Source organism: Cryptomeria japonica, chromosome 9, assembly GCF_030272615.1.
Source record: "Cryptomeria japonica chromosome 9, Sugi_1.0, whole genome shotgun sequence".
Lineage (NCBI taxonomy): Eukaryota > Viridiplantae > Streptophyta > Pinopsida > Cupressales > Cupressaceae > Cryptomeria > Cryptomeria japonica.
The window spans coordinates 132867679-132894117 of record NC_081413.1 but is presented as its reverse complement, the minus strand read 5'-3'; the positions used below and the strand labels follow the sequence as shown (position 1 = coordinate 132894117).

At 36.3% G+C, this 26439-nt stretch overlaps 1 protein-coding gene across 1 annotated transcript in view; it reads left to right on the top strand.

Moving 5' to 3' along the window:
* Positions 1-26439, top strand: part of LOC131063256 (DNA replication ATP-dependent helicase/nuclease JHS1) — a 187860-nt gene that overhangs the window by 58638 nt on the left and 102783 nt on the right. Inside the window, exons 12-13 of the mRNA XM_057997044.2 lie at positions 1916-1981; positions 2172-2327. Of these exons, the coding sequence (XP_057853027.2) occupies positions 1916-1981; positions 2172-2327 (222 nt within the window). The remainder of the gene's footprint in view (positions 1-1915; positions 1982-2171; positions 2328-26439) is intronic.

Sequence of the window (26439 nt, the reverse complement as noted above, 5' to 3'; positions counted from 1 at the left end):
CAATGCGCAAGACTTAGGAGGTTGTGCCAAGATGGGAGAAGTTTTTCTCCAAGCATAAAAAGGATACTGCCATGCTGGAATTCAAATTAGAGACTGTGCCAAGTGTCTCTGTAGGAGAGCTTGAGGGCGTTGTGATAAGATTCATTGCATTTGCCATCAACGAAAAGGATAATGGCCGTCTTATTTTGGACGAGAATTTGTTAAATGCATGACGGCATGATGGGTCATTTATTGCATGGTGGACACCTTGACCAAGTGATGGTTTTTTCGTTGCATGGTGGACGCCATATTTAGGAGTTAGTGGGCATTTAATGCTAAGTGGGAGAGATTTTTCATTTATCAACATGCCCACTACTTTGCACTATATTTGGTCTTTTTTGGTCAAACCCTAATTAGGGTTTTGCATGAGCAAATCTTAGCCGTTTAGTGTAGTTTGGGCAGTCCATTTTCATTTTGGGGCCTATAAAAAGGGTTCACCCCTTCATTTGTAAAAAGGGGGGAGAATTTGTAAGAAATTGTTGCTTACGCTGTCAAGATAATGAGAGTGATTCATTGATTTTGGTGATTACTTGAGTTGTTTTGAAGTTGCATGGTTTCTCTTCCTTACTTAGAAATTGTCTTATGGTGAAATCATACGCTCATACCTTTTTTAAGTAGATGATTTCTACTTGTAGTGCAAGGTTGGATTGAGCCTTTTGAATGTGTATGTTCAACTTCAATCATCGAATGAATATTGTTCATCTTGATGGTATTCATTGGCAATATGAAAATCTTATGCACAACCTTTGAAGATTGCACCTCTCTTTGTGTAGTTGTCTAATGTTGGTGAAACAAAGTGTGGTCGATTTCACTTGAACCTTTGTTATCTCTTGAGTTCCTTAGATTAGATTAGAACCTCTCTAAAACCCTTCCCATTTACTTTCCGCATATCTTATTGAGAAAAGTTCCAAAAAAGAGCTATTTATGGCGAAATCATTCGCCAAATTCCCTTGAAATACAAATTTGTTCAAGTCCTTTTTACCGCACACAAGTCCCCCATGGATTACTAGCAAAACATCAAGCCAAACAAGCTCATATCCACATAAATTCGTAAGTATGCAATCGGAACCTTGGAGTTGCCTGTATGATCTTCGCAATCTGAGCATAGAGTGACAGTTGAAAGCTTTATTCTGTGTTGGTGTGGTCATAAAACACCCGTCAACAGTTCTCTTTGAAAAAATGATTGTTTTGTTGGAATCCTCCATTCCATGATCCTATGAAGTTTGGAAAAGAACAAGGGATGACAAGATACACTGAATAAGATGAGTCTTGAAGGCTTTACACTTGAGACAACTTGAAATTTGACACAATACAAATTTTTGTATGGATAGAGCAAAGAAACCATTGCCAATTGAAAGTCACACCTAAGAATCTATAGACCTAATTTGATCAAGATGGATGAACCATGACTAATAAATTGACATGATTGTAAACATGAGAAATTAAGCAATTAGGCAATCATAGTCACCAAAGAGACTTGAAAAACGGAAGCACAAGAAGAATAAAAAATTAAAAGAAAATAGAAAGGGGATTCTTGATTTTAGTAAAGAGGAATCAAGGTTTGAATGCTACAAACAAAACACTCAACATGAAAGTCAAAACTGTTAACACAGCAAACTGAAAAATGGGAATCCATCTACTCTACCAAAACTGCCTCACAATCGGTATACCAAATCTTTGAATAATAAGTTACCTGTACATGTGGCATCTTTGAAGGTATTCCACGAAATATTGCTTGCAATATTTTTTTTGTTTTGTAATCATTTTCTCTTTATGATCAAGATTCATACTTTGATATTGAGCTCATTAATTTACTTCCTAAGTTTTACTTAGCATACTTATTCTGTGTGGTAATTTATATTGGTTTTGATTTCAGATATCAACAATGCCCACAATTGATTTTGGTCGCAAGGGTGGGGAAAAACAATTGTCAGTTTCTGAGGTATTTTAACTTTGTTCTTTTTTTCGGTGCAGTCTAATTCCAAGCATAAAAAACTGGAAGAGAAACTGTATCTCATTTATATCTGTACACTGGTAGAATATGTTATTGTTGATTTTTGTAAGTGTTTTGTAAATGAATGCTCTTTAGGGCCAACAAAAATCATTTTACTCATTAAAAATTTAGCTTGTAGGTTGTTGATATTGAGGAGATGGTTTGGTCCCCTAAGTATGGATTGAAAGGCATGATTGATGCTTCATTACGAGTAAAGTTTGATTCCCATGGTTCTTTACCAGAGCAAGTTATAATGCCATTGGAGTTCAAGACAGGCAGGGGAACAACTGGACAAGTAAGATGAGATTTCAATTGTTCTTGGTACTTTTTTGATATGCATAGTTGGTTGTAGATTAAAGCTTTGACAAAGTTCTTGGTAAACTATATAGATCATTTATGCATATAATTCTTGTTTTTATAATGTAAGAACTAAGAAGATATCCTTATTTTACCTGTATGAATGTTAGTTGTCTTATTCTTTTATAATTATACAAGCAACAATTGTCCTCTATCATAAGAGAACTATTGCCAACTCGATACCCTCATTTCAATCACAATGGAAATTTTGAACTATTATTGCTGAAGCTTTAAATCATTCCTTGGCGCATTGTTGCATTTTTTTCCCCAATCAGTGATCTAATGTGGTTATGATCTCAATATATGTAGCTTAAATTAAAGGAATTACAGGACAAATTATGTCCCAACAATCATAACCACCCTTCTATGCTGCTTATACTGAGTCATATTGATGCTTATGATCAGAGAATGAGGGCATTTGTGGGATCAAAACCTGGATATTTTGTTTTGGCTATCTTATTAATTTACCAAAATTCACAAACTTATTAATTTAATCTTCACCTGTTTAGCTAGATCCACAATATGCTCATCCATCCTTAAGAACACAATATAGTTGATGAACATAGGGAGGAGCTTGCCCAAGTTGAACCAATGGAGGTTGAAGGAGAGGGGTCAGGCTCCTTACCTCCTACCACCAGTATGGATGAGCATATTGTGGATCTAGCTAAACAGGTGAAGAGAAAATCTTCCTTCTGCAATATATTGATCATCTTTAGCAATGACACTTGATATTTTACTGTCAAAATCAATGGATTGAGGGTTGTAAGCATCTATATGCTCCTTTGGCTAACCAATACCTTCATCTCCATAACACTACTGAACACATTTATTTGTACTCAAGGTTGTACCAAGGGCAAGGTCCAGGCAGTGTACCCCAAATTTTGGACATAGGGGAATATCATGGTATGAAGATGTGTTTTGGGTGCATATGGGTAGACCCCTAAGATCGTGGGACATTGGAGTATGTGCCATAGGGATCCTTACCATGAATAGATAGAAATATAGGGGATTTACTGATTCAGTAAGTTAAAAAGAATCAAGTCAAAATGAGTTGGTAGTTGTATATCTTGTTACTTGATCAAGCACGATATAATAATTATTGATCATTTAAACATTAAGATTCACTGGTCTTCTGGGCTGTCAATGCATCCTAGCTATTGTTTGTTGCTGCTCCAAACAACATTTTTTCTTGTTTCAATACCAAGTTTGGGTTTGGTCTGTTCTTAAATGTATCAATGCATCACGGGTCCCAGTAGAACCATCTTGAATTTTGTTGTAGGTTTTATATGGCTTCAGGATCTATTCTGTGAAGTGATTCAGTAAGATTTTTTAATAGATCATGTGCTTGGAAGCATCAGTAGTGGTGTTAGAAATGCATATTTGAAACATTTCAAATCACATCAACAGCTATTTTGATCTATTAACCACTTTTAACACTATCTAGAGCTTCCATTTCAATTTTCAATCAATAGAGATACGAAGATAGTACCTATTGCTATTTCAGTCTTCTATACGCCAAGCTGAAATATGACAGGGTTATTACATCACAAAAAATTGAAGGTTGAAAGGATTTTTAATCTTTAAATCCTGCCAGTTGTAATTTAATTCTGAAGATGTGTCTTTTTCCAATGTAATTGAGCCAACTAATGAATATCTATTGCCAAAGGCAATTGAAACTATTTCTTTAAATTTACTTCCTTGTTCAGTGGCATTTTCTTTTAATTGCTGGCCACTAAATACGGTTTTTCTATTTTGAACAAAACCTTTGGATGCCTGATGTGTTCTTTTGATTTCTTGGCCATTAAAATCAATTAGCAGTCTGTGTGGGAAAACAACTGGTTTTTGACAGGGTTAAGAAAAGGGTTTTGGCTGTTGTTGATTGCATGGTACATTCCTAGAGGATAAGTGACAAGGAGAGAGAGTATGTGAAGAGTTGTACGCTGAAAAATGAGACAATAATTTACAAGAAGATAGAAAGAGAGAATAGAGAGAGTAGTGAACAGATGAATAGAAGGTAGCAAATAAAAAGAATGAATGGATGTAGGATTGACTGAGAAGGGATATGACAGATAAGTTGAAGAAGGATATATGGTAAAAATAAAATCATTGTTTGTGACTGTTGGTTGCATGAATTTCTCATGAAGGAGAATTAAGACATTTAAGAAGGAAGTTTGTAGATTATATTGATAAATCAATAAAAAATTAGGAAAGTTGTATATTTGTCTATACTGAATTTTACTCTTTTTGAATGCATTGTAAAAGTGAATTTGTGACCACTACGGTAAATTTTATTCCTCAAGATATTTTTGTTGAATGTGTGAAGCTACAAAAAATTTGAATAAAAGTTATCAATTCAGTTTTTGTCTCTAAATTGGTTCAAGTGTTGATTTGCATTTTACAGCTGATAGATTTGGTTGTTTGAAATAAGATCCCTAGTCTAGACCTATATCACTAGGTAACAATGTGTTTTGGTTGAGCATTACTATTGTAAGGGCCAATATATCAATATTGTTTTTATTTTGTAGGTTAGAGATTATTATAGGATTGGAGTTGTGGTTTGGAAATGAATTTAGCTATAGTTTTCTCATATTGATCATTTGGTTATGTAGACGAAGGACAACCTTTCAAACCATTTGGACTAACATCAAGCTCACAAATTTAATAAGATTGCTAAAAGCACTAGGCCTTCCAAACGACCCTATTAGTCATTTTATTATGTTTTCTTACTTTAATAGTGAAGTTAGCCTCTCAAATGTACTAGTTAGATGCTTTCCAATCCATTTTCTTGCCTAAGACGTCCATAGATTAATGGCTTGTTCAATCGACAACAATGCTATGTTGAAGGATTTCACTAAGTGTTATATCAAATCCTAACTTGATAGGTAACCTTTGATAACCATTCTTATCTCCATTTTTATATTCATCTTCATCCCTTAGCCAAATTTTAAAGGAGTCTTACCTTTGCATAGCATAGACAGAAATAATGCCACAACAAGACAACTAACACACGGGTATCCAGGTGGCCTTTTATCAATGCTAGTGTTCCATCTCATCAAAATCCAAAATGTAGTTCAAACTTGGCCACCTATCCCTTTTGTCGGTAACAATGATACCCTCTAGTAGGTCGACATCACAATTTGCTAGGAAATCTATAGCTTTGTTAGATTTGCAAAAGATACAGTGGATTGAAAAGTTATACAAACTACAAAGAAGGGTTTTGATCCTCTCTATCCACTTTTTAAATTTCCAATTATGTGCATTGTGGGTTATGATTTCATTGATTCATATTTTGAAATCTTTAACCCCTCCATCAGAGCACCAAACTCAACATCATTGTTCTTGTCAAGTAGGAGCTTCTTTGCCAATGCCCAAACATTACCTTTTTGGTCTTAGAGGATACATCCCACTCCATATTCCCCCATGTTCTCTTTGGAGGCCCCATCAAAGTTCAATTTGACTTCTCCTCTAGGAGGGGCCATCCATTTTTGGCCTTTTCCCCTTTTTCTAGGGTGCATGACAAAGAGGTTTTGTGGAAATGATTGGAGGCAAATTTTAATAAGTTCCATGATTTCATAATTTAATTATCTCATTGGTTGAATTCCCTGGGCCTTGATTTCGTAATTTTTGGCATTGGGAGACACAAATTTTGACTTCAAAATTTTTATCAACATAAAAAACAATGTAATGCATATCGCTGAAAATAATTTGTTTCCCTTTCCTTCCAAATTTGGCAGATGATCGTTGATGAGCTTATTGACCATCTCCTTGCCCATTTTGAAGTCTTTCCATGGTCATTTTGCTGCATTCTCTCCTTTTTGGATGACATAGGTTGCACCTTTATCTCCTCATTGATCTTCCAGATTTTCCTTGCATGCAATTAGCTTAGGTAATTTTGTTAACAACATAAACCCATTGCATAGAGAGAACTATAAATTAGCTGACTTGTCCTTGTGAATCACTCATGATAATTGGTCCATTATTATGTATCTATGATTCATCATAAATTTCCAAATGTGTGTCTCATTTGGTGGATTGGCTATAGTGAGATATTTCTTTTGCAATAACAGAGCCAAAGGAGAATTGAACGTTCTCCACACAAAGGACACTAATTGCAAAATTGTGTTTTGAAGAAAAGTCATTGCTAGTCCTTCCATTATATTTGCTTTTCCTCACGACATACTAGCAAACTAAAGGAATCTTCTTAGCATCATTGGATCCTTCCCATAAGATTCTTTTCAAAATTCCATCGACATCTTTAGTAACTTTCTTAGTAAGTTATACACAAGATATCATATATATTAATATAGGAATAGCTACAATGATTGCTTTGATCATCATGATTCACCTAGCATCGATAACCATCTCTCTTTCCACACCTCAGACTTGATGGTATCATTCCACATGCTATTTCTAACATCCTTTGAACATCAGAGCCCTTTAGTATTTACTTAGAATGGGGTCTATGTTGAACTTGAGAATATTTGCCATTCTTTTTTTGTGATGCTTTTTTGGTGTTGAAGATTTTTTTTTTTTGATTCTACTTTGTTAATGATTTGACCGAACCAAGAAACATAGTACTATCCAAAACTGGTATAATAGTGTCTGCCTTCTCCATATGAGCAACCCCATATAAGATGGTGTCATCTGCGAAATGTTCGTGCGTGATGGGATCTATATGATTGGCTATTTGAATTCCTTTCCAGAAGCCTATTTAAGCCTTAGAATTGTCCTTCCAAGAGCATTTGGCATCAACACAATAAGGAATGGGGTTTAAGAATCTCCTTGCCTAAGGCCTCTCATGGCTTCAAAGAATTTGCAAGGATGTTTAGTAGAATGGAAAATCTTGGAGTGGAGATACAATTGAAGATCTCCTCAAGTTATTTTTGGTGAATTCCAATTTTTTTAGATCCTTCATTAAGGAAAGCTAGTTGACTTTGTGATATGCCTAGCTAAGATTTACTTTGACCACCATACACTTCTAATTGGTGCTTACTATTGAATGGTTAGCCTCATTAGCTACAATCATCCTCTCAACAATGTTCTTGCTAGGAATGAAATCACTGTATTCAGGGAGAAATTGAGGAAGGATCTCTTTATGCCTATTGGTTGCCACCTTGGATATGATCTTGTAAATTGTGTTGCACAGTGAAATAAGGTGAAAGGTTGCAAAGGTGGTGCATTCCATCTTCTTGGGAATGAGATTGATATATGTATTGTTTATATCCTTTAGAATCTTCTTGGATCTTTTTGAATCTTACACCAACTCCCATACGTCCTTGCCAATAATATCCCAACCTTCTTGGTAGAAACATGCAAGAAAACCATCCAAAAAAGGGTCTCACCTTCACCTCAATTTTAGTGAGTTTTTTGTTGTCTTTATCCTTGATCAAACAAGGACTGTTGTCCATCAAATAGTCAACATTCCATGGATCTGAAGCTCGTTCACTAGCTAGCAGATTTTGGAAGAAAACAATAGCCTCCCTTTGGAAGAACTTAAAGTTTAGAATCTAGATCACCCTTGGCCAGCCAAGTCCCTAGATTTAGACTTCTAGTAGATTTAATCCTTTGCTAACATCTTTAAGAGCTGCCACATCAACTCTTTGATAAAGTTTGCTTGAATTATACCATTACAAATGATCTTCAGATTTAGATCTTTCAACTCTTTCTCAATTCTAGTTATTTCTTCAAAAATATTCTTGAAAGAGATTTTGTTCCATTTCTTGAGTTTTGCTTGGGGTAGATCAGTTTTTGTAGGACATGAACATCTTAGAGATAGTCTTGGTTGCTGCCTTAATCCACCATGGATGGATGAGCTGTGTGAAGTCTTCTCTTTTGAAGCACATTGATCAAATTTGAATTGGCACTCAAGAGGTGGCCTATCTTCTATGATCAAGGGTAGGACTGTAGAGTCATCAAAACTTGAAGAAGGGTGAATGGATGATTTTGATAGATATGGAGACATTAGCCAATTAATAGAGTACACTTATCTAGAAGTTCTGCAATACTTGCGATGCTTGCATTCCTATTGGTCTAGGGAGCCACATCTAGCAATTCCTCACCAACAATGTGTTTGATACTAGGTAGGGCAAGAATAAGGGGGGCAGATCTGTTTCCAAACTCTTGGTTTTTCCACATTTTTGTGGGATGATAAACATTTAACAAATATAAAGAGAGATTAGATAGCAAATTACTAACCTTAACATGCATCTAGTTGGAGGAGGAGAGTAAAACCATAGACACCCACTGGAGGCACCATAAACATGCATCTAGTTGGAGGAGGAGAGTAAAACCATAGACACCCACTGGAGGCACCATAAAACACCAAGTACACTTGCTGTTCCTTGCCCTTCCATCCATACTTCATTCCAACCCTTATAATGATTGAAAAAGTAATTATAATTTGTGGAATTTCACTTCTTTTCTTGCAACATAATGATATCAACCATTGTTGTGCCCTCATCCAAATTCAAATCTAGATTGCAGCATGTGAGCCACTAAGAAGTCAATGAAAAACGGCACTGATATCATTGATGAGATAATACTAATAAAAGTGGCGCTAGTTTCATATTAGTGATTTAAGATAAACATAGTCAAATTGAAATTAAACTATAATTTACCAAAGGGCAGCCGTTGTGTGAAAGGTCGTGATTCTTTAAAAAATAAGATATATATGGGAGACCATTTCATGAGAAGAAGAGATAAATCAATTGGAAGAAAATATTATGCGACTCCAAATAAATATTACAGCCAAAGAGGATCCAAACCCTCCATGGAAAAACTAAGAGATTAAGGATGAAAACCCTTAATTTCTCTTGTCAAGTTATTGGATGAAAAGCCATAACTTGTCTAGATATCAAGGACAAACATTTAAAGAAAAATAGCTGCAAATCGAAAGAAGAAACATAGCAGAAAATCAAGATAAGATTATTTTCATAATTATGTCATAGTGAAAAATCTGAATGTTATAATAAAATTCATGATTGTGATTTAAATTATATTTATAAATGTTAATGCAATTATCTTTTTAGAATTAGAATTTTTTTTTAAGTCAAAAACAAGAAATGTTTAAAAAGGGACATTACAAATGGTATTAGAGCTTTGATCTTGCTAGCTTGCGGGGTAAAGCTAAAATGTGGGATACATTCCAGTCAAATACTTGAAGGTCTACAAAAGGAAGAAAATGAGGATCTTTTGCAAGAATTATTGTACAAACTTGAGGCCCCTAAAATTATTAACTGATACCAAAGTTTGTCAGATCATACAAGAGCTTGTGTTCCCTTTGATGAGGACTTGGATGCACTTGGGTATCAGTTTCCCAACAAAAGAGGTCAATATGAATACAGAAGAAAAATTGCTAAGGAGGAGATCAAGGAGCAAGATAATTACAATAGAAGAGAAGTTAGAATCAAAATCACAAGAAGTCGTTAAAACCAAATAAGAAGAAGAGCCAATATTGTGTGTCAAAGAAGTGTCAATAATTGCAAATGGTGTCCAAGAAATATCCATCCAATTTTTAGTTATGTAAATTGATCCATGTAAAAATAATTTGCAAGGTATGGAAATAGTTGGACCACGTAATGATGTGCAAAATATTACTTATGCTATTGTGAGGAATTGCCCGTATGTGGAGGAATTGCATGTTTATCAAGAAAACTCCATGTTTATGCATACCGACTACTTGGAAGTTAATAAGGGGATATTTGAACTCCCTAGTTCCAGGACCGATGGGCTTGCTAATGGGTTAGTTTGTAGTCATGAGAAGGAGACTTTTGGTTTACCTCTTGGCAAGACCAACATGGACATTGAAAATCAATGGATGCATTCATCATGATTGACTTGTGCACCTTAAGTCTGTGGTGTCCAATTTGTCCTCTTGTTCATTTCCCAAATAAGGCCAATCATGTGGATCTCCCTCAGCCACATATGAGATTTCTTCCTTTGTCATATTTTAGTAAGGGAAGATTGCTAAGTTTACAAATCAACATGTTTCAATTTGTAGGTTCTAGATTCACCAAGGTATTTGTGGATAAGTTCCTAACAATCTGTTATTGTTGAACTCCACGATTCAATAGGCTTTAGGGATTCATCTTTGCCCTTTCAAGCTTTTTGGACAATTTGTATCTGTTATGTAACTTTTTCCCCAAACTGAAAATAAATATATTAAAGCATCAAAAAGGAGATAAGAAATAAAGGATAATGTGATGCTTTGGTTACAGCGGAGATCAATGAAAAACATTTATGAAGAAATCTTTTGAAAGGGTGGAATAAATGTACGTACTAAATAATCATTAAAGACAACCATTGTGAAAGGGTTTGATGTCTTGAAAACCATCCCTTGAGGCTTATATAAAGCATTTATGTGAGACTTGGAAAGACGCATGTAGAACTCTCAAGGAGGAAGAAAGTGGTTTGGTGGGGCTATGGGCATTGGAGAGGGGCACATAGAGTGTGTCCAATTCGAGGTACAAGGTACATCGGGAATTCTCTTGGCTAGGGCTTTGTGGGAGTAGGCAGAGTGTGAGTTGGCACATCTTTTTGTGCTAGTAGGCATATACTGTGTTTCTACACTAGCCTCCAAGTGTGCCATAGCAAGAGCCAATGCCACTACCATCTTCCTAGGGTCAGAGTGACCTTTCCAAGTTTCTGCTTTAGATAAGTACTAAACTTATTTAAAGATATTTATAATTATAAATGAGATGGAGTTGTTTTAATCAAATTCTTTAAAGATGTTATTTATTCCCTTTGATCATATTAATATTGTTGGATGCCAATTTATATATTAGTGATGTTGTTCTAACATGCTTAAGTCTTAAGCTAGTTAACATTGATTAATAAGCATTTTTGTGTTTTTGTATATAAATTGTAAACATACTTCATAATATTTAAACTTCAATAATAACACCAATAAATCTGCTGACATATAAAATTAATTATGATATAGTAACCTATCCAATTTTATAATTGGAGAAAACTAGCCTTACAACCTCCATTCGGATCTGGCTTTTGTGTTGTAAAAAATAAATATTTTTCTCAATTGACATTGTTTGAGACCATTCACTAGCAAGTGAGGACAATGTTATTGGTTTTGGGATCTCAATGTCTCATGAATGGAGACAATCCATGGTCTTGCATAGATGTAAGAATTTCCTTCCAAAATCTTCCAATCAATTGTCTGTGACTCCTATGCAATTTCTGATCTTCATGAATCTTTCAATTATTCAATACTCAAGCTGTAAATTGTATAGCTTGATCTAGATAGGTTTTTCACTTGGCGAGCAAGCGATTAGGTTGGAATCAGGGCACCCTTTTGGTAGGTAGATGTAATATCCCCTGTCCTATAATGACTGAGAACAAGGAATATTGGCTGCTCAAAACTGCGTGTTATGCGGTCTAAGAGGTTTGCGTGTTATGCTGTTAGCTGTCTCAGAAACTTTCAGATTGGTATAGAAGTAAACCATCACATATTTCTCATAAATGGACATCTACAAATGACTGCAAATGAGAGTATGATAGCCAAGAATGCATAGACAACAGATTTATAGTGTTCTTCACCCAACTAGACACATAGTCATGCACTTACAGGCAGCTGACATTATAACAAACAGTTGGCAAGTAACCTCAGATAATTCATGTAATATAAAAACAAACTTGTTCTCTTCCTTTCATTCAAAAGATAGTAATCCAATAGGTTCATACAATTAATGACCAAGGCTCTTGACATTCAGTACTCAGAATTTCTGAGAACAAAGGATAGCCATGGACATTCAACTGTCTGAAAGGTCATAAAATGATGAACAAATGAACCTGGTTTGGAGTCGCCCAGCTGGATAGGTGAAGAAGCAAGCAATATCTTGAATTATGAAGCCTCCAACTGCCAAATCGGACTTTACTCAGATTTGCCCCTGCTGCAATATGGATGGTCTGATAACTGATAATAATCAGCTGCTAACCATCAACCTCTTCTCCTCAAATGATCGCCTCCTTTCCCTCAATCATCTTGCCTTTGCTAAATGCCATAACCGATGCATGAATGAATGTTTATAAGCAAAATCGTGGGGACTTAACAGTCTGATTCAACTTATCTTCAGATCTGATATAGATACTGAATTCTTTTTATTACTCCCTTAAAACATTCTCAATAGGATCGCCTTGAAGTATGAATGTGGAAGCAAACAATTCCAAGTGTCTTGATACCTTCTTAATGCTAAAATGATTTATTTGTCCAAATCGCCCCTGTTGCTGGTCTACAGAATTGCCAATGAAGTTGAATCCTTTCATCCACCAAACATCATTGCTGGCCCTTCCCAAGAATAGCGCTTCAATCATATATTGATTTGGGTGCCGTAACAAGAAGATTTGAGCAAATCATGGGTATACCTAAGGCGTCCCTATGCAGGAAGGGTTCAGTCTGAAATGAATAATTGTTGTGCGAATCGCACACCCATCCTCGTCTTGGACAGGGACCCCCTGGTTTGTGCCTTTCTGTCTTTGTGGAAGAGGAAGGGGATATGAAGGGTCAAGTTGGTGAGTGATGGAGTCTAGAATGTCATCTTGATCTTCAAATGCCCTGAAATTTGGCTAAGTCTGGGATGTCCTGATCCTGAAATTTGGCTAAGTCTGAAATGTCCTGACCCTGAAATTTGGCTAAGTCTGGAATGTCCTGATCGTGAAATTTGACTAAGTCTGAAAACTGAGGAATCCTCCAAAACTAGAATTTGCAATATAACTCTTGGAGGTCCAAAACCACTCTCAAACATCCTGAAAGTATATATGGAATATAACTTATACTTAAATGTTATATTCCATAGCATGATCCTTTGGCGAGATCTTGACAAACTCGCCCAAGTGCCCAAGCTCGCACTTCTTGAGGAAAAAGCTTAAAATGCCCAATTTCGGACCTTGGGGCGAAAACTGAAAAACGTGAAAAGTTGCAAAAAGACCCCAGAGGTCCGAAATTCACTTTAGACCTCCAAATTCGGACCTTGGGGCCGAAATTTCAAGATATGACAAATTTGCAAAAGGTGTTAAGAGGTCCGAAATTTTTTTAAAAACTTGCAAAGAGTGGCTTTAGGTCCGAAGTTTTTAAGTTCGCAATTCATTTAAAACCTCAATTTCGGATCCTGGAGCCGAAATCGAAAAAGCGATAAAGTTGCAAGAAAGTTCAAACACTCCGAAATTTGCCATAGTGCCCAGAATCGCGACGCACAGGCCCAAATGTAGGGAATTCGAAATTGATAAACCCCCCCCCCCCCCCATTCTCCGAAATTCACCATAAAAGGCATGAGTGTTAGGATTTTAAAGTTTGCAGAAGCTCTTCAAACCTCCAGAATCGCGCTATAAGAAGTTTTCAAAACACCTAAGACTCCAAAGGTAAAATCACGTAGAAGTAAATCCCCCAAACACTATCAAGACCAAGGATCAGATTTCACATTCGAAGAGAAAGGAGAAGCATTTTCAAGATACATCTCACAAAGAGCTTCTCAAGCTAGACGTTGTAATTAAATTTAATGTTTGTTAAATTAAATTATTTAATTTTTCAAATTGATTTAATGAAATGAAATTGGTTGATTGATCGCAGGACGTCATTGAAGAATCAGGAGAAAGACCTGAAACGCAAATCGAAGAAGGATCGCAATCAAGGCCAGGCGCTGAAAATTGGAAAAGAAAAGATGCAAGAGTGCGAGAGCAACCAAACATTGGGAAGCGTGCCACCAGACCACAAAGCTGAAGTCCACCACTGGGACCAAAGACCAAAGAACACTCTGAATGCTGCAAGTTTATGCCTTCTCGAGAAAAAGCACACAACTGGATTTAATTCCAGGAATTCAATTCCTAAAAAGCTGAAACTGCTTTATTGTAAACTGCCTATGGGTCTTGTGCAAGATATTTTTGTGGATAACTATTCCCAACCACCAAGAAGATTGGATAGACCTAAATTAAAGCCAAAAGTGGCTTGTAGTTGAGATATTTGTTGGTTGGATAACTGAGAATTAATTTGGCATGGGTTAAAGCTGCCAGCTTCTGGAAGGCAGATCAGGACCCTTGGATGCAGTCCATCCTAGCCTTCGATTCAAAATTGTAATATCTATAAAAGGCAGAGGCCTTTCTTTTGTAAAGAGTTAGATGGTTAGATAGTTAAATGGTTAGATAGTTAGAGATGGTTAGATAGTTAGATGGTTAGATAGTTAGAGATGGTTAGATAGTTAGAGATTGTTAGAGAGTTAGATTTTAAGCAGTAGCATAGAGATGTTGCAGAAATTGTTGTAATAGGCAGTTGAAATCAATATATAGACATTGATTTGGTGTTTATTGTCTTGTTTTCATCTTGTTTGCATGGTTTCTCTCAGCACTTTAGATAGATCTTTCTATTTTGGGTGTGCAGGTATTTGATAGATTCAGGCTCATACCATTGAGGATATACTGATTGTGTATCCTTTTGTGTGGTTAACCTGAGCCTTTAATTGTGCTTAGTTCAATTGCAAGTGTCCGTTTGAGCTGCGCCAGAATTGGGTGCTTAGCCGTGCGTCTCCAGTCTGAAAATCTTCCAAGTCCCTTTGAAGATTGCACTGTTCCTACAAGGTTGTGAGCTATTCTGGCCAAGCAGGAATTGGTTATGTTGAATCTGTCTACCCGCATACCCGTGTTGTTAGTTTTAGATCTCCTAACCCTTTCCTTTTGCTCTTTATTGCGTAATTTGAGAATCACAGCAGACTAGTTTGTTGCAAATCGTAAGTCCCCCTTGTGTTTCCAGCAAAAACACATCAAACCATTGAGTAGTCCCACAATCAAGACCTGACAAAAGAAACCTTGAGGTTGTCCCCTTTGATCAAATATAAAAAATAGCATTAGGGACTTCCTTATCTCAAGAGAGGATAGGATACTCAGCTGGTTATTCTATTCTGCGTTGGCCGTATGGAGTTTGCAGCAATGTGATTTCAGACACGTCAACAATAATGAGCAGCCTTAACGGACTCCCTTGTGCACTGATATTGGTCGATTCCCTTTCCAAACGAGAGCGCTCCAATCAGTAAATAAAATTGCTGTCCAAAGATGCACAAACCAATGAATTCAAGGGCCCTCCCAGTCAAGTTCGTGGGTTTGCAAAGGTCTGAAAACTCAGAAATAAGAGAATGCTGTCTACTTCAATCAGCCAATGAAGAGCAGATTTGATGCTTAAAATGTCTTCAATTAAACCCCAACTTGAGCTGTAGTAAGAATTCGGCCTTTGGCCACAAATAAAGCTCAAGTGAAAGGACTGATTTGTCCTTCCCAACCACCATAAACTCGTTATGCACAATGTGGAAAACTGAGTATCTTCCACTCCTAAGAAGAAGAAACTAGGGTTTCGTCCAACCCTTCTATCAATCTGCTGAAGGTTTGCGTCCTCAAAGATTCAACTAATGCAACGCACCAGTCAGTTCATCAAATCCAAATACATTCTCCAATGATCACACAATGAGGCTCAACCTCTATTTATCTTTTTTCTCCATACGTCTCATAAACTTCTAGAGGATTCTAGAAATAATATTATTTCATTTTAGTGACTTTATAATTAATTATTTTATTTTAAGTCACTAATTAATTAATTAATTAAATATAAAGTCACCCTTTTTAATTTTTAATTTATTTATCATGGCTTAATAAGAAATTAATTAATTAATTTCTCCTTATTTCTCCACTTAGCCAAAAGGCTAAAACTTCATAAGAGGCTAGAAAAATGGGGACATTACAGTAGAGGGTTGCGTCATTAGTCCACCACTAGTCATTTTGAAGTACAAAATCTCGTTCTGTTGAGTCTAAACAAGCCGAAAGAATCTCTTCTTGATTTAATGCTTTCCCTACTGTTGCTTCAAAAACCTTGTACCTACTTTTTTCAATTGTGAGCTATTTTCAGTCAGGTGTGGCAAGCCTCCACAAGGATTTGTCATTTTGAGTTTGAGTTAGGCTTAGCATGTTTGCAACCTTGAATTGTAGACTTTGACAAGTCTAACAATGTCGAGCTTGCAACCTTGAATTCTAGACTTGGTGAATTTGACATCCAATATTTATGAGTTTCAATTGACTGGAAAGTCCTTGTAATGTCTCTGTTGACGTGTCTAAAATCGCAATGCTACGATTCCATTCGGCCAATGCAAAATAGAATGATCTCGCCGAGTATCCTATCCTCTCTTGAGATAAGGAAATCCCTAATGCTGTGTTAATTTGATCAATGGGGATGACCTCAATGTTTCGGTTGTTAGGTCTTGACTACGAGATTACTCAGTGATTGATGTGATTTGCTGGGAGCACAAGGTGTCTTACGATTTTGCAACTAGTTGGTCTGCTACGATTCTCAGACTGCGAAATAAAATCAAAAGGGAAGGGATAGGAGATCTAAAACTAACAAGACTGGTATGCAGGTAGACGGATTCAACATAACCAATCCCTGCTTGACCAGAATAGCTCACAACCTTGTAGGAGCGGTGCAATCTTCAAGGGGACTTGGAAGATTTTAAGACTGCAAACGCACGACTAAGCACCCAATTCTGGCGCAGCTCAGAGGGACACCTGCAATTGAACTAAGCACAATTCAAAAGCTCAGGTTAACCATACGAAAGGATACACAATTAGTATATCCTCAATGGTATGAGCCCGAATCTATCAAATACCTGCACACCCAAAACATAAAGATCTATCTAAAATGCTATAAGAAACCATGCAAACAGGATGAAAACAAGATGATAAACACCAAATCAATGTCTATATATTGATTTTAGTTGCCTATTACAACAATTTCTGCAACATCTCTATGCTATTGCTAAGATCTAACCTATTCTAACTTCTAAAATCTAACTCTCTAACAATCTAACCTTCTAACTGTCTAACCACCAAAAATTCTAACCCTTTACAAAAGAAAGGCCTCTGCCTTTTATAGAATTTACAATATGAATCAGAGGCTAGGATGGATTGCGTCCAAGGGTCCTGATCTGCCTTCCAGAAGCTAGCAACCTTAACCCATGCCAATTCAATTCTCAGTTATCCAACCAACCATAATTCCAACTACTTACAACTGTTTGGCATTAATTTGAGTCTATCCGGTAGTTGGATATAATTGTCCACAACTGACTTATTTCCCCTTTCTTTCAAAACATCTGAGTGGGGCCCACAGGCAGTTTTACAATAAAACAGTTTCGGTTTTCAAAAATTGAACTTCTGGAATTAAATCCAGCTATGTATTTTTCGAGAATGCATAGACTTGCCGCATTCAGAGTGTTCTTCGGTCTTTGGTCCCGGTGGTGGACTTCAGCTTTGTTCAGCGACACGCTTCCCAATGCTCGATTGCTCTCGCGTTCTTGCATCTTCTTCTTAAGCTCTTAGTGCTTGGCTTTGTCGTTTCAGGCTTTCTCCTGGTTCCTTCTGATGACGTCCTGCGAACAATCAATTGATTTCACTTTAATAAATCAATTTGAAAAATTAAATAATTAGTTTTAACAAATATTAAATTTTATTTACGACGCCCGGCTCGAGAAGCTCTTTGTGAGATGTATCTTTTGAATGTTTTTGCTTTCTCCTCTGGGAATTCAGGACCTTTAGGCAAGTTGAGAGATTTCGTTTCGAGTTAAGGCCACCTCTTTTACTTGGCAAAGTTCGGCCCTCTAAACCAAAATGAGAGTTTTTGGCTTTCATTTTAACGCCATCCTTGTGAAATTTCGTGTGATTTTACCTTTAATCACCTAAGTCTTGGAATTTTGGGAATACTGGAGGTTTTGCAAGATTTACCTTTTAAGTTTTAACCTCCCTTCTGGCAATTTCGGATTCAACAGGTGAAATTCAAGTTTTATTTAAAATCACGATGTTTGCCCACTTAATTTTCGTGCCGTAGGGGCCTTTTGCAAGATTTTGAATTCTCATTTTGGCCTTATAGGCCGATTTTGACTTGGAATGACTCTTCCTCTATTGTTTTCGGGTTATTTGACTATTCTGCAAGTTTGGAAACCTTAAGTTTTCGTGTAAATGAATGTTATCGGCCAATTTTACTTGCTTGGTTATTTGTTTTGATTTCATGAATCCTCGGCTTCCTTAAACGTTTTTGCGCGAACTTGGTGATTTGGTCATTTTTGGCCTGAAAAGCCTTTTGGCGAGTTGTGGGATTGTTATGATTTCCGGGCTCGTAGTATTTCGCGAGTTTTGAAACTTATTTAGAGTTTCTTCATTTTCGAGCTATGAGGCCATGATTTGAACTTCGCGAATTTAGCCTAGTGATTTTCGGCTTGAGGAGGGTTTTTGAAAAGTTTGAAGTTTTAAACGCTCTTTTCTTATTCTCCATTTTCGGGCTAAAAACCCCTTCTGCAAACTTTATAATGCCTTTCCTTACTTCGTGATTTTCAGGCCAAGAGGGGCATTTTTTTAGTTTCGGCTTTACCTTTTCCTCTGAAAGTTTCCCGATTTTCTATTTTCTATTTTCGGCTCTTTGAGCCATTTTGAAAGTCGTGGTTTTTCGGTATGAAAGGCCACTTCGTAAGATTTTGAAGCCTTTTCGGCTCCTTGAGTCGTTTTGTAAATTTCGGCTAGGAGGGCCATTTTGCCAATTTCCTCATTTCGGGCAATAAAAGGAAATGGCGCGATTTTGAATCATTTTCCTTTCATCGACCGCTTCGCATTATGGCCATGTAAGCCGATTTCGGTGTTTGGGCAACTCGGGGTAGATGAGGCTTCTGTATGATTTAGCTTGAACGCCTCCCTCTTACAAGAATGCTGAGTTCTAATTTTGGGCTTACTCTCACACCTCTCTTGGGATTCATCAAATGCGAAAGAAGGCAACTCTGCAGACCTCTCTCTTACGAACAGACCACAAAAAAAGCGGGGGTCCCCTGAAGCAGGGGGTGTGTGTGCTATACGCACAATAGTCTCCTTTTGGGGATAAACCTAATTTTGCCCAAAATAACAATTCCCACAATACAATCTATTTACAAATAGTATTCTATTACATAATTGCAATTCAATTTAGGAAAATTGTAATAAATTAATTCCTATTGAAAAACATAGTATCCTAAATGCATTGAATCCAATTCTTACATATTTCCAACAGCCAATCATAGTAGGAACTTAATGGGAAGGCCTGGTAGGATGCTCGAAGACTGTCCTCACAATTAAGACAGAGAGCTTGGAACGACCAACTAAGTCAATTTGACCCAAAGAAACAGGACTCGGACTCGGCAAGGCCGACTCGGACTCGGACTCAGGACTCGGCTCCAGACTCGGCTGGACTCGAGAAAGTGAAAAACTCAAGAAATTTAGAGATTTTTAAAGATTTAAAACTTGTTTCAGACACCCTTTATTGAATACACCTTAAAGACACAAAAACATAATCAAACTCGACTCATTTGATTACATACACAAGTATACATCAATCACATAAGCATAAACGCAAATTGTAGCTGAAGAAAATAACAAACATAGATATATAAATATTGTCAAATGTATACAATATTACAAAACTCATGGAATAAAAAATCCATGTCATCATATGATCATCATCAAATGTTTCATACAAATACCAAAGGTAAATAGTAAATACTAAATACAACTACAAGTTTACAAGTCTATGGCTCAGAGGGCCGTGCACCATCTCGCCCTGGCCCCCTGCGAAGGCGTTTAAAGTAGGTCCTGGATGATTCAACAGCCATAGTCGCTCCCCGTGACACCATGCCATGGTCACCAACATTAGGAACAATTGTGTCATGCTCACCAACATCAGGAACAACTGTGTCACTCTGAGTCTCAGTATTTCCTGTCTCTGCTCGTGCTCTCTGCTCCTCCTCTGCCATGGCTACAGCCTCAGCCTCTATATCTACCTGGTCAATCCAATCAATGTCATCATCACTAAATACAGTTGTAGGAGTCCCAGGAGCTGTCTGATTCTCATTGGCCCACTCTGCTTCAAGATCAACCTCATCTAGAATGATAGGAGACATGTCAACTACTGCATTCTTTCTCATTCTCAAGCGGAGGTTGTAGTGAACAAAGACGAGATCATTCATCTTCTCCACAGATAATCTATTGCTCCTCTTGGAGTGTATGTGCTCAAACACACTCCAATTGCGCTCACAACTTGATGCGCTGCATGGTTGGCTCAAGATGCGAATGGCCAACTTCTGAATATTTGGTGTCTCTGGGCCAAAAAAGTTCCACCAATGATCTGAGTTTGAAATGAGAAAAAAAAATAAAATCAGTCTCACTCATGAACTCATTTAACAAGTTACAATATAGTATTGAATAAAACTAAAATTAAGCCTTACAATTTATTTTTACCTGGCATCATAGTTGTCCTACCGTCTTTGGCGACAGGACAAGAGAAGGTCTCCCCTTGTGCATCTGAGAACATCTGTAGCTCTCGAAAAAGGTCTATCTGAGAAGTACCAGCAGGTCCCATCTTCTCCATGATTGCATATAGCCCTTGGGACTCGCCAGGCCTGACTCGGACTCGGACTCGCCGAGTCTGGGCGAGTCTGGGCGAGTCCCATTTCTTTGATTTGACCCTTTGGCCCACAAGCTAATCAACTTGGGGTGGGCTACTTAATTAAAGGATGCCCAGATACTAGTTCCTCACAATGAAGCCCAAGAGCGTGGAATGACCAACCAAGTCAATTCAACATCTTGGCCCACAAGCTAACCAGCTTGGGGTGGGCTACTTAATTGGATAAAAACCAGTACTGCTGCACCTCCCTACCACATTTCCTCGCTAATCCAGGTCTGATTGCAATCACTTTGCTAAATACAAATGGCTGCCTTTTTTGAATTCGGTTTAGATCTCAGAATTCTGATATTGATCCATTGCTCACTTATCTGTTTTATCATTTTATCTTGATCCCCCTTGGATGGATTCTCCAAATGAATGGATCTTCCTTTTATATCCTCAAGGTGTGGGGTCGCAACCTTTATTAGCATCACGCCTCCTTACAAGGAACGCCTCCTCTTAACTCAAGCACTTGCTTTATTAATGCTAATTGCTGCCAATTAATCATCCCTGTTTCGTTATTAATTCATGTTTTGGGAAATTGCTGCTTATTATCCTTTAGTTAATATTAACCAAACATATTAATGGATTGTTGCCTGGGAAGAATATTTAATCGATAATCTCTTTGCTTCAGGTCGACCCCTTCACTAGATTTAATTAGCCTTAGTTGGCCCCTTTTATAGTCACAGCAAATTTTATTTATTGTTATTCTGAGTCGGCCCTCCTTTCATTTATTTAATCGCTCATGCTTCATTATTCAATGCTGCTATTTGTGCTTATAAAGCCCTAATCTCAGGCGGGAGTATGACAGTCTTGACTGCTAGACTTGTCCAAGTCTGAAAAATCAGAAAATGAACTTGAAATTCTCACAAAACAATTAAAACAGTTTCCCATATATTACACATTATAATTTTTGTTTTTTGTTCAAAATTTTCCACCAAGTCTTGTTGAATTGAGGTATACAAATTCTGTGTATGTTATTTCTATCATCAATTACCTTAGAGAGGAATATTTATTCTTCCTTTATACCTATCGGTGGTGCCCCTTCATCAAGGGTCACCACTCTTCCAAGTTGGCACCCCAATTATATTATTAATAATAATATAATAATAATTATTATATTATCATATAATATAATAATTATACAATATAATTACAATATAATTATATTATCACATAATAATATAATTATATTATCTCATAATAATAATATAATAATTATATAATATAATTGTAATATAATTATATTATCACATAATAATATAATTATATTATCTCTCATTAATAATATTATCACAATAAATATAATATAATTATATTATCACAATATAATATAATATAATTATATTATCAATTTAATTACTATATTATCAATAATTATCAATATAATTATTATATCACAATAATTATATTAACAATACCTTTATGTTGTCCATGTCAGCTTGAAGGAATCCGACCATAGCATCAACACTCCCTCTTAGTCGATTAGGCTGATTAGGCCACTTACATATTTGTCTTCCTCAGGCTGGAAGTGATGACCGATGCTGCCAATCTTCAACACTCCCTCTCAGCTAGGGAGTATACTTCCAGTTGCACAAGACATATCACCTCATCAAGATGTCAACCATAATGGCTACTCTCATAGGGTGGATCCAACATGGACAAGAGAGGCATATATTAAATATGCAAAGTCGAAAGACTGCTTGCATATCTATGAGCTGGCCTTTTGAAGGATCCGACCTTAGATTAACAATGGCTTGCTTATCAATACCGATTCTAACATTGATTGGTAATATCATTAATTTGCTTAATAGATATGTATAACAAAAAATCGGCTAAGATAAGAAGTATGGTTAAATTTGAATGATCGAATTACCAAATATGTAAGGCCGATAGGCCATTCACATATTTGGTCTCAATTGGTCAGAAGGATTACTATTGATGCTACATCATTAACACTCCCTCTAGGGAGGAATCCTTCTTAACCTTTACAAGCTACATCACCTCATTGTGATGATTTGACCACAATGACTACATCCATATGTGGAAAGGAAAGATATCACCTCACCTGATATCAACCATTATGGCATATCCATAGATATCACCTCATGTGACATCCACCATTATGGTTTATTCATAGATATCACCTCACGTGATATTAACCATTTTGGCATATGCATAGATATCACCTCACGTGACATCCACCATTATGGCATATCCATAGATATCACCTCACGTGATATCAACCATAATGGCATATCCATATATATCACCTCACGTGACATCCACCATTATGGTTTATTCATAGATATCATCTCACGTGATATCAACCATTATTGTGAGATCATAACCTCACAATAATGGTGAGATGTACAAGTGTTCATCATTGTGAGATCGTCACCTCACAATGATATTGACCATGGCTCATCCAGAGGGTAAACACACAAGTACAAGGAAATCATCACAAACTCTTACGTGATGTTGTCATCGAATCACACACATGACATCCACCATGAACCATATCAGGGGGTGGAGATAAGGGCTTTCACCTTAAGTCTCTCTCAAAGAGAAATGCATTAACAAGAGTTTACACTTTAACCATCTTTTAAAAGTAAGAATACATATATAAAAAATATAAACAAATCAATGATGCCGAGACTCAATCTCAGCTAGGGCTTCATTCTCCACCGTATCAAGCTTACCTCGAAAGTACACAAACTTTATTCTGAAGAGAAGCTTGGTGAGAATGTTTGCCGTCCGCTCATCAGTACTAATGTATCTCAACTGAATAGCCTTTCTTTCCACCATGTCTCTAACATAGTGATACTTGATCTCCACATGTTTTGATTTATCATAAAATGCAAGATTGGAGTCTGCATCACTCCAAGCTCACAAAGTATCATGACACTCCATTCCATGAATATCATGTCTTAGATGTCAACATAAAGGCCTTTCAGCCTACATGCATGGAACTCCATCCCATGAATCATAGTCCTCTGACTGTTGATCATTAGAGAAACCATCTTGGCATGGTCCACTCCCTTTGAACCAATGTGACCAAGATCCTTGGAAATCAAATAAGACAGATCCTCTGGCTGCTCCCTCTGAAGCTCCAAGTACTAACATCAACCTCCTGTCCTTCTTGTCCAAGGTTGTCTCAGTTGGTTTGTCAGACTCCCTTTGAATGTTGATTCTTCCTCTTTGATGAAACTGATCGGCTTCTTCCTCAGGATTCATCTCCAATATCTCAACGATATTACCCAATTTTCTATCATCTCTGATTTCAAATCTGCCATGGTTCGCAGGGAATGAATGTAGTCAAAGTCTGAGACCATGATTTGAACCGGATGATGTCAAGCAGCAGAATTTGCGCAACAAGGATGAGAGCATTTCACAACATACGAATCAGGCTGTAAGATATTCCCCCTGGCAGCCTCTGGTAAATACGATGTTCCTCTTCCACTCTTGCATTCCCAAGTGCAAGCTATAACAGCTGAGAGGGTGGTAACGATTTATCCCTGCTATGGTATACACATATATATACTTATATTGTTTATGCCACATATGCACACAGCAGTCTTTTCTTTCTTATTATGATTATATCTTCAGCATTATTTTCTCACACACCACCAAAAACTGCATTATATATATATATATTTGAATCATGTCTTATATTCAGAAAAGACGTGATCATTTAATTCTCTTCCTACGTGACTAATAATTTAGTCAAATTGATTGCCATGTAATCCATCTCTATTAGAAATACAATCTTTTTATTTGCCTTTTGTCGATTGTAATTAATTGACCCCTTTTATATGTTCAGCACCACTGTAATAAGTAGGCGATTTGTTTTAATTCAGATTCTCATATCTGATGCCAACAGTTATACCGAACTGGCGTTGTGTATTACCTTCCTTAGGTACACCGATTTGATAATTACAATCTTTCTTCCTTCAAATCGATGCCTTCATAAAAATATTGCCTGTTGCATATCGTGTTACATGTATATTGAACATTATTGAAAATCACATTTTCAATTGTGTTTGACTGCCACCATTTATTTATTATTAATTCGGCTCATAATATCTGGGTATGAAGTCATTGATAAATTTATCTTCATTCACCATCACTTTGTATGCTGTTTCCTGATTGTTTACGAGCTGTGGATTTGCTGAGTGTTTACCGTCTCCTGTATGATCGTTATCATGTGTATGGGCCTCATAATATAATCACTACTGCAAATACAGACGCTGCCATATATTCCCTAATTCAATCTGCACCTTTAATTTCAACTTTCACAGCTGTGCTTGTCAAGGTCATATTATTCATTATCTTGTAATCTGAAACCTTCAATTACTGTTAGGAACTGGATATTTCTAGTAAACATTAATTTATTTACTGTAACAGTTGATAGCTGTTTGACATATTACTGCCGCATTGTCTCTGTTTTCAGATATACATCAGATTTGTATTGTTTGACTGCATCATTCGAATTACTCAATGTGAATCAATGAAGTCACTTTCCAGTATATGAATCATTATTCATATATATAATCATGATGGCACGGGATCATCTTTCTGTTATTAATTTCGGCCAGAATGATTCTCCCTTGAACAGTGATTTGCAAGTCAAACATGAAAAAATCTACAGGGCCTTTCCTGGTTTTTGGACCTGCTTTGATACCATGTTGAATTGAGGTATACAAATTCTGTGTATGTTATTTCTATCATCAATTGCCTTAGAGAGGAAGATTTATTCTTCCTTTACACCTATCGGTGGTGCCCCTTCACCAAGGGTCACCACTCTTCCAAGTTGGCCCCCAATTATATTATTAATAATAATATAATAATAATTATTATATTATCACATAATAATATAATTATATTATCTAATAATATAATTATATAATAATTATTATTATATTATCATATAATATAATAACTATACAATATAATTATAATATAATTATATTATCTCATAATAATAATATAATAATTATATAATATAATTGTAATATAATTATATTATCACATAATAATATAATTATATTATCTCTTAATAATAATATTATCACAATAAATATAATATAATTATATTATTACAAAATAATATAATATAATTATATTATCAATTTAATTACTATATTATCAATAATTATCAATATAATTATTATATCACAATAATTATATTAACAATACCTTTATGTTGTCTATGTTGGCCTGAAGGAATCCGACCATAGCATCAACACTCCCTCTTAGTCGATTAGGCCGATTAGGCCATTTACATATTTGTCTTCCTCAGGCTGGAAGTGATGACCGATGCTGCCAATCTTCAACGAGTCCAAGTTTGAAATTTTTTTTAGCTTGCCAAGTTCAAGTCTCAACACAATGTTTTCCATACCTAGAAATCTTATGGAATAACAATACTGCTATTTTCTATACAGACTAATGTTTATTTTGGCAAATCTTATTGGATGTATTAGTTGCTACTCATATATTTTGAATGAATGTCATGAAATGTATTCTTTGATATGTTTCTCATGTTAACAATCTT